This window comes from Podarcis gaigeae (assembly GCF_964106915.1).
Source record: "Podarcis gaigeae genome assembly, chromosome: 17".
NCBI lineage: Eukaryota > Metazoa > Chordata > Lepidosauria > Squamata > Lacertidae > Podarcis > Podarcis gaigeae.
The window spans coordinates 30,961,808-30,971,560 of record NC_139694.1 but is presented as its reverse complement, the minus strand read 5'-3'; the positions used below and the strand labels follow the sequence as shown (position 1 = coordinate 30,971,560).

The following is a 9,753-nucleotide window of genomic DNA, read 5'->3' as shown; positions in this document are numbered from 1 at the left end:
CAAGGTGTTTTTTATTCTTATTGAAAGATTTTCTTGGGTAACAAAGGTACATATAGCATCTCTTGTTTTCAGTTTACAAGAGTCCTATCTACAGGTGAGTTACATTTGGTGTGAGACATTGCTATCATAGGCATTGTGAGGTTGGGGGTGGGGGAGAAAGATGTGGGGAGGGGTGGGAGAAAGTGGGGGGGCAATTATTTTCCTTCTTTTGCATAGTGCATGTGCAGGTTGCTTTTAGTGAGTTTTATCTGAGAGGGATTTTTATGCCGTTCGGGAGCCACACAGGGTGAAGGCATCCCCTTCGTTCATCTCTGTACTCATTTCAATTAGTTGCTTAAGTTTTCTAGTAGCTGTTTCCCATATGGTTTGGTACCAGTGGCCCATGTTCACTCCCTCTCCAGTGTCTAGTTATGATGCTCCTAACTGCTGAGTAGGTAGCTTAGGAGTTCTTTGTACAAACTGTAGTTTGAGTGCATGTTGTTGTCTATATTTAATAGGGCCAGTTCTGGAGTTGCTTCTAATACCTCTTTTTGTTGTTTTGAAGATTTCTGGTAGGACTGATGTCAAAGTGTTGAATTTTGAAACATTCCCACCACATGTAGATATATGTGCCTGTACTGGTGCAACCTCTCCAGCATTTAGTTGAGTTTCCTGGGTTTATCATTGCCAGCTTCCATGGTGTTAGGTACCATCTATAAGTTTCAAAGTGAGTTCCCTTCTTTTGGTAGAGATGGATTCAAAAAGCGGCTTAGACCACAGTTTATAGACACAAAGGTGTAATTTTAAAGGAGAGTATAATTCACTTTTCAGACTATTACAAATAATTACGCAGCATGGCATGGATATCTTGCCCTTCCAGTCATAAATATTTGGGGAAATGTAGCAGAGTAAAGGTAAAGGTAAAGGGAACCCTGACCCTTAGTTCCAGGCGTGGATGACTCTGGGGTTGCTGCGCTCATCTCGCTTTACTGGAGCCAGCGTACAGCTTCTGGGTCATGTGGCCAGCATGACTGAGCAGTACCTATTTATCTACTTGCACTGTGTGCTTTCAAACTGCTAGGTTGGCAGGAGCAGGGGCTGAGCGACGGGAGCTTGCGGGGATTCGAACCGCCAAACTTCTGATCAGCAAGCCCTAGGCTCTGTGGTTTACAATAGACAAAATGCTCCAGTACTGGGAAGGATGCAATAGGCTTCTCTGAGTGAGTGAAGGCTGCATTATTATTATTATTATTATTATTATTATTATTATTACTACTACTACTACTACTACTAATACTAATACTAATAATAATATTAGCACAAAGATAACTAGTTTTCAGCCTCAGGTAACCTTAATCCAAGCTGCTCTGAGCAATATATGAAATCATCGGGAAATGTAAGAGCCTGTTTCAGTTAAAGAAAGTCTATGGGCATCATGGCTAATTGGGGGTCTTAAATGGGTTTCCTGAACCTCAACAAAACTAATATTGGTTGGCTAACAACATTTCTCCTAGGGCAACAAGGTTATGTACTTATCACAAGGTTCTTGTACGATAACAGGTGCAAATACTTGCCAATGGCTTATTTAAACAAAAACAAAAAAAGCTAAACAGAAACATAGTTATCAGGATGCACTTTTACTAACCAATCATAACACCAATGCCTTGTGCAGATTAAAAATGAGACAGCAATATAGTAAACACTCTATGTTAACTAGAAAGCAGGTGTGTTCTGTATGCAAACACATGAACCACGAGAATATGAAACACTAAAAACATTTGGCAAGTCCATTAACTCTCCCCTCATTCCAAAAGAAAATCTAATCTAGGCAGTTAAGGCAGCTGCTAAGCAGGTAGGTCCACAGTACGGCCGGATAGGAGGCAGAAGTTTCCTCCCCCTTCCAGTAATCACTACATAGTAAGACTTAAAAAGCAAGGCTAGCCAGAGGAAAAATCAACAGTGTCCTGCAGTGTAATATTAAAAAAGCACACAAGCCGCCATCTTTTCTGGCAGCTACAGTAGATCCCCTATGACGATAGGTCTTGTCATATTGGTGAATGAAATATTTTATAATAAAATTGGGGGGCATGTAATACTAAGTTCCAGGTTGGCCATCAGCAACCAACCCCTGCCTAAGAGAGCCTTTGGCTAGAGGGTTGCTGTGGGATTGTTTATGCAGTCCTTCCAGGACTGATCAGAGAGAACCTGCAGAGGTCACCCCTTGCTATTGCCTGAAGATTTGTGGTGCAAGGGGAAATGAAGAGCCCCCTACAGTGTTTCCTGCCAAAATAAAGAAAACCTCACTTTTCACCTTGATTATATCTGGCTCTGTCCATAATGGTTTTGGAGGTCTCCTCAAGTGAAGAGATGCAGAAGAGGACAGGTTCAATAGCAGCAGGTTGTCATATAGGTCAGAAAGGCAACCCCTTTGCTTCCATGTAGTGGAACCAGAAGTTCTGTCCTCTGCCCCCAAGTCATCCTACTCTTAACAGATAGGCAGTTGAAGCAAGAGTAAATACTCTCTTGTTAGGAAAGAAACAATATCTTTCATGAAAGATCAAAGAGAATAATGGGGAAAGAAACAAAAAGAGTCTATTTTTTAAGAGTAGAAGCTGCCTTCAAATTGGGTTGGGGAGGGGCAGCCAAATTTTGAGCTCTTGAGGAAGTGACTCACACAGCAGACAACCAAGGGGAGACGGGAGCATGGTTAATTCTAACATTTGCAGATTCCTCTTCGTGAACATGGTTTTCCATACACATCGAGTGCCTTTTCCTGGAGCCAGCCAGGATGAACTGATGAAAGCCAAGTTCAGAGCCACACATGCAACACACACACACACAGCCCCCGAGTCAGAAGACAACAATAAAACTGCCCATTTTCTGTTGTTGTTTTTTTCAAGTGCCAAGATCCCTCACAGATGCCAGTGAAGGAGGTGGGAAGATAGGAGTGGGACTCCTATTTGCAGCAAGAGAATCTGAAGAGAAAGCAGTAAAAGAATGAGAGCCCTGGGTGGCAGGGAGAGAACCTAAAGTCTGGGAATTAGAGCTGCTCTGGTGTCCTTGGGTTTGCAAGAGGGTCTGTCTGATAATGTTGCAGGACAGAGGTGCCTGGTGCAGTGGCAGATACACTGGGAAAGGGATATCCACCCTCCATCTTCACAGCAGCATACTCCAGGCTTGCAGAGAAACCGTGACAGAAGTTCATCCTTTGCTGGCTGAGGTACCCGAGTGCCTGTTGGCCATAACAGGGCCCAGCAGCCTTCCCAAAGAAGCCTCCATCCTCTCCTTCTCCCACAACCGGACACAGACCCTGGGGGCTGCCGTAGATCTGGCTGTGATCACTGCTATAGTTCTGGTTGTTGACGCCAACGGGATTGCTGGCGTAGTTCTCGTGGGCATTGGCCAATGAATGGATATTCCTAGCATCGTTGATGGCGTATCCTTGGTGATAGCTGGGGTTTATGTCCAGGTAACCGTTCTGTAAAGAGAAAAGTAGTGATGTTTCAACACACACCCAAATAGCAACGCTTAGCATTGAAACATTACCTGTCTACAGAAACACATTGCATCCCAGTACGTTTCCAAGCACAATTCAAAGTGTTGGTGCAGACCTTTAAAGCCCTAAACGGCCTCGGCCCAGTATACCTGAAGGAGCATCTCCACCCCCAGCGTTCAGCCCGGGACACAGAGATCCAGCTTTGAGGGGCTTCTGGTGGTTCCCTCACTGGGAGAAGTGAGGTTACACGGAAGCAGGCAGAGGGCCTTCTTGGTAGTGGCACCTGCCCTGTGGAATGCCCTCCCATCAGATGTCAAGGATGTTTTTAATTTTCTGTTGGAGCTGTCCAGAGTGGCTAGGGAAACCCAGCCCGATGGGTGGGCTATAAATAATAATTTATTATTATTATTATCCATTATCTCAGCTGTCCTTCAGGCAACTTTAGAAGTTAGGCAAAAATCATTCCCATCTGGAGATTGAGGGTGGAGACCAGTATTGGTGTGCCCGATGCCACCCTGTGTGTTCATGGCAGAAGATGTTTCAGTGTAAGACAGGGCCTTCTGCCCTAACTGAACTCCCACCTTTTTATATTAAATTGTATTAATTTTCTATTAAAATTTTGTCCTGAACTGTAAACGCTCCATAAGACCATCTATCCCGTCTCTGAAGGAATAGGGTGTTTGTTCTCAAACTTATATACACTCCACATTAAAATAATGATTAAAAAATGGTGTGTCTAGACAGATGCCTTTACTGTGTGTTAGGTCTGTCTGAGGCCACTGCAGGTGTAGTCCCAACAGATAGCCTAAGGTTTAAAATCTCCCAGTTTGTTTAGATATTTTCATGCCCCCAGAAGTGACCCAGGAATAGATGGGTGTGCGAGACTCACTCTCCTGGACTTTTAGGAACAGGCCTTTTGTGTGTGTAAGTCATGGGCCCCGCCTACTAGCCTGCTCCCTAAAATATCACTGGTTTGCTCATTTCTATATACAGTTGTACCTCGGTTTACGAACTTAATCTGTTCCTGAAGTCCATTCTTAAACCAAATCCGTTCTTAAACAGAGGCGCGCTTTCCCTAATAAGGCCTTCTACCATTCGGTTTCCATTTGTAGACTGAGGTAAACTACCAGTTTTGCAGAGTTCGTAAACTGAATAGTTTGTTAACAAGGCTGTTTGTAAACCGAGCTACAACTGTACAGTGGTACCCTGGTTCTCAAACTTAATCTGTTCTGGATTTCAGTTCAACAATTACTTTGAAAAAATACATATTTTGTTATGGGCAAATGGCTTTAGATACCTATTAGGTCCATAAATTACCATATAGCATATATTCAACACAAAAAAACAGCGACAATTTGTTGTTGACAAAGGACAGCTGGACATATAAAGGGCCCCATTACCTTCAGTAGATTAGGGCCTCATCAAACCTCAATCTGGCCCTGGAATCATAGAATCTTAAGAGTTTGAAGGCCCCCCCCCCGAGTCATGTGGTCCAAACCCCTGGAATGCAGGAAACTCAACTAAAGCATCCATGACAGCTATTGAGGGGCCCTATTTTGATCACATATCCATGTCAGGATATCTTCCACCGCCCCTCCCTATGTAACGGACCCGCTCCCTCTACCAATATTTCAAAGCTCCATTGTCATACTGAGGCCTGCTTTGTATTTTTTTATGAGATACATATATGGGACATTATACTTGTTTGTTGATGTCAACACCCATGTCAGTGAAGGACCCAATTCATGAAAGGGGGGGGGGAGTGCCTGTGTCCTCTCTCCCCATGCTTAGAAATGGAGGCTTAGCTCAAGCTGGGATAGTTCAGTCTGTACAGCTTGGGACTCTTAATCTCAGGGTTGTGGGTTGAAGCCCCAAGTTTGGCAAAAGGTTGACTTGCAGGGGGTGAGGCTGGATGACTCTTGTGGTCCCTTTCAACTCTACAATTCTATGGTTCTAGGTTGGATTTAGAAAGCCCTGTTTATTTGGGGACAAAACCATAAGGAGCTGCCTTATACAGATGGATGAGCTAAGGATCTCAGCATCAGTCATCGTCTAGACTACTTGGTAGCAGCACTTTCAGGATTTCACAGGGATCTTTCCCAGTCCTACTTACTAGAGATGCCAAGGATTGAATCTAGAACCCTTTGCTCACATTGTGGGCCAGGCACTACTATAAAGGCAACACACTGGAGCATCTTAATGAGTCAGAAGCTGGAGAAGTTCTGCTCCATCAGATGGGCCGCCTTATTACCTGAGGTTGGCATATTCCTCTTCTCATCCACACAGCTTCCTTCTGGGTTCGTTTAAATTTCATCCGCTGATTCTGAAACCAGGTTTTTATCTGAAATGCACAGTACAAGATAAGCAACTTCCTTCATCCATAGTCAATCCATGCAAAGGTGTATTTGCACCACTCACAACACACACACTCAGATCTTTACGTTGTCAGCCATGAAGGCAAAAAAGCTCATCCAGTGAGCATGTTTATACAACAGGCTTAGAATGAACTTGGCATTCCTTCCTTCCTTCTTCTTTCCCCCCCCTTCTTTTCCTTCTCCTCCTGCGATGAGGCTACATTTTAATATTTTAATGTTGTATTTTATTTTTGTTTTTAAGTTTGTAATCATTCATCTTGTTTTTATTATTGCTTGTAAGCCGCTCTGAGCCCGGCCTTGGCTGGGGAGGGCGGGGTATAAATAAAAAAATATTATTATTATTATTCTCAAGAGATCTCTGGGAGTTCTGTGCAGGTGAGTAGAGAGTCGGCCATTCCCTCCATTTCAATGTGCAGGTGGAGATTTGTTACCAAATTGGCACTACTTGCATGCAATTTCATTTCATTTTTAATTTGTATACTGCTTTTCGGTATTACTATACACAAGACGGTATACAAGCAGAAGAAACAAAGATTGCACACCTTATAACAATTTGACCCAATACAAAAATGTCATAGTAACAAAAACATAACTTTAAAATAAACAACTTGCATCAGATGTAATATTCAATAACCTATTAGAATATAATAGTACCCAATAAAATTAAATATCAGAAAACAAACAGCAGTCACAGTGCATAAAATAGGAAGGACCTCAAAAACATCCTAGTGAGAACTCAAAGTGTGCCATGGAATTTTGACTAGTCTGTTGCGGTGGGGAAGCAAAAGATTAAATGACTAATCAAGATAACCCCGCACTGCAGCATTTTGTTGCAGTTCAGCACCAAACTAGAACTCCCAGGGAAGCTCAGAGAAACCATGGCAGTTAAAGCACAAGGAAACAAATACAATTCTGCACGCCACCAAGAAGGGACAAAGCAAACTATGTACGAAAGGAAGCTGTAGAATGAGAGAAGGAAGGAAGGCTCAAACAATTGAGGCATACACAATCAGAAGTGTGGCAGACAAATATTAAAGGTGGATCTCAAGACAGAAAAGGTGATCTCAAGACAGTTCTGCAGAACAGCTTATGCAAGTTAGAACAACTGGAATTCTGACTCTGGAAAGTCAAGTGCAACAAGAGCAAATCTTTAAAAATTCAGGCCAAAGGTCTCCGGGCCTGACCCTGCCCTGCTTCAGCAAAACACTTACTTGTTTGTAGGTGAGTCCCAAGGCAGAGGCCAGTTCTCGGATCTGTTGTGGACTGAGATATTTCTGCATCTGGAATCTGTGGTGCAAGACCTGCAGCTGCTTTTGAGAGAAAGCTGTGCGGTTCTTGCTCTTCTTGCCTCCTTTACTTTCCTCCTTGCACTGCTGGGGAGTAGAAGTCAGATCTGGGGAGGGGGGCGGCTTGTTGGGGCTGGTTGCAGAATCTGGTGTATAATATGTGAATATCCCAGAGCTGGAAGACCTCGGGGAGAGATCTAGGAATCAAGTAGAGACAGTATGCAAAGGATAAATAGGGCAGAAAGGGGCCTAAAAAGCCAGAGTGCAAAGTGTTTGATAAATAAGTTTTATAAAACAGTACACAAACTTTCTATACAGAACCCTTGCATCAGGCAAGATCAAACTGTATCTACTTCTCAGACCTCCTGTGATATTTGAAAGTTTGCACACTCTGAACATAGAAACATAAAAGGAAACCTTCAATAGGCTGCAAATCCTAACTCCACCAACATGGGACTAAGCCCAGGTTAATTAACTAGTACTTACACCTGAGTAAACATTGCTAGGATTACATTTCTCATCTCCAGGACCAACAGACCACGCCCACCAATTAACAGTTATCATTAGCATCACTAGACTGCAGAACACTAATGAACTAAATGTAAGCAATGCTTTAATTCTTGCTTAAGACAATCTTTAAATGACTCTGCAAAACACTGTTTGGTATGTCACTGGCTTGCAAAGTGCTTCGGCAAAATTCACGTTCATGACAAGAGGGAAGGGCAGGATTAACGAGTTGACACCCAGATCGCGCTCACATTTCGAGTCCGCAAAATGTTGGGAACTGAGCAATTTGTGCCCAGTAATAATCCAGGTTAAGAGATAAGGGTAGCCTTGGGGGAGGAGGAAAAAGCCATGCGTTTTAAATGTGGTGCTGATGTGAGCGCCGCCTTCTCCGGCCAGAAAGCGGTTTCTTTGGCTAGGCAGCAAGTCCTAGCACTGATCCTGTTTTGCTACCTAGTTAAGGGGCAGTTTCAAACCCAGGCAATTGTTCCTTGAATACCTCCTTTCCACCAGGGGCTGGGCTTTTGCGCTGGCGTGGAAATCCAGATCGATAACTTTTTTAGCCCAATTAGGCGCCGCGCACCTAGCTTTGCATAGGATCCGGCTGCGCACCTGCAACCTGCTCCCTGCGCAGTCAGCAAAATGGGCTCCCTAGGAAACATTTCTATTTCTTTATCTACTGCGTTTCTATTCTGGCTTTCCTCCAAAGCGTTCTGGGTGGTGCACATGCCCCCCCCCCCCATTTTATCCTTCAAAACAACCCTGTGAGGTTGGCAGAGCCCGGGGGTGAAACCCAGAGTTTCATGGCTAAGCGAGCCTTTGAACCCCGGTCTCCGGGTTCAACCCCCTCTACCCACTACGCCCTACTGCCGTGCACATCACCCAAGCCTATCATGGAAAAGGCCACAATCCAAATTCGGTTAAATGGCCCCCCATCGAAATTATCATCATTATTATTTCTTACTAAATTTGTTAGTCGCTTTATCTTGCCCCAGGCAACCCCAAGCGACTTCCGAACAAGCAACCCCGCTTAGGTGCATTAAAACCAAGCGAGGGAGGAAATGCCCAACTTTTGCATCCAAAAGGGTTCTGTATTCTGCTTCACAGTTTGCGAATTCCAAGCTTTGCATTCGCTGCAAGAAGCTCCCAATGCTTGCTTAACTGAGAAAGGGAATTTTGTACAGTACATGTAGGGCTCCCCAAACTTGAGTCTCCAGCTGTTTTGGGGACTACAAGTCCCATCCTCCCTAGCTAGCAGGACCAGTGGTCAGGGATGATGGGAACTGTACCCCAAGAACAGCTAGTAGAGACCCATGTTTGGGGGAACCCTGGTGGAATGGAGTCAGCTTTCCCGGGTGAAGTGACTTTAAGAGACTTAAGCGAAGAGGGCTGTAACCTCCTCTGCGCGTTTTCCTAGGAGATCCGCTTACCTGAGTTATTGCTGGGGCCCTTCCCTTCCGGGCCGTTAACAGCCTCGGGGGCCGGGAACCCCCCGGAGCAGCTCCCCGGCTCCATCTCCTCCTTCACCGAGGGCCAGTAGTAACCGTCGTAGCCCATGTCAGCGGGGGCCACCACCCCTGTAGGGTAGACCCGGTAAGAGGCATTGAGGGCCAGCGGGATGCTCATGAATGGAGGAGCCGGCGGTACCCTTCGGAAGCGTGGCTGGATCACCGAAGCGACCGCGATCCCCTGGGGGATCTTTTATGGGCTGCAGGCAGGACTTCCCCAGTCATTATCATGTTAAAAGGGGGTCCAATTTGCTGGGCGGGGCGGGAGGGAGGGGCGGGAGATCGGAGGATGGAGACCCTCGTTCGCAATTTATTTCCTAACTTTTAAATATTTATTCTTATTATTATTTATAAAATTTGTGTCTGCCCTAGACCCGCAGTAACATAAAATCACACTGTAAAAACAGGAAATATACGAGATAAATAAAAGCAAAAACATCCCAATAAACCCCTCCCTCCCCAACACATTTAAAAAAAGGCATTGAATGTCAATTTATTCAGTATTTTATTTATTAAATTTGTATGTCGATGGGCATCATATAGATATATTACTATTATTAGTTACAGGTAGGTAGCTGCATTGGTCTGCTGTAGTCAAAACAAAA

The 9,753-nt window shown here is 44.4% G+C and overlaps 1 protein-coding gene across 1 annotated transcript; it reads right to left on the bottom strand.

Moving 5' to 3' along the window:
• Nucleotides 1-1,381: 1,381 nt before the first annotated feature.
• On the bottom strand, nt 1,382-9,472 carry LOC310834993 (homeobox protein NANOG-like). Its single transcript, XM_083719631.1, has 4 exons — nt 9,071-9,472; nt 7,062-7,333; nt 5,727-5,816; nt 1,382-3,457 (listed from the first exon to the last, which is right to left on the bottom strand). The coding sequence occupies exons 1-4, from the start codon at nt 9,264-9,266 to the stop codon at nt 3,020-3,022; spliced, it is 996 nt and encodes a 331-aa protein (XP_083575757.1). The 5' UTR covers nt 9,267-9,472; the 3' UTR covers nt 1,382-3,019.
• Between the last annotated feature and the right edge of the window lie 281 nt (nt 9,473-9,753).

Excerpts from the sequence above, each read along its gene's own strand:
- LOC310834993 (XM_083719631.1), bottom strand. The coding sequence starts at position 9,266 with ATGAGCATCCCGCTGGCCCTCAATGCCTCTTACCGGGTCTACCCTACA. Across the intron at positions 7,334-9,070 it reads GGGCCCCAGCAATAACTCAG|ATCTCTCCCCGAGGTCTTCC; the intron begins GTAAGCGGATCT and ends CTTGATTCCTAG. Across the intron at positions 3,458-5,726 it reads GAGGAATATGCCAACCTCAG|AACGGTTACCTGGACATAAA; the intron begins GTAATAAGGCGG and ends TTCTCTTTACAG.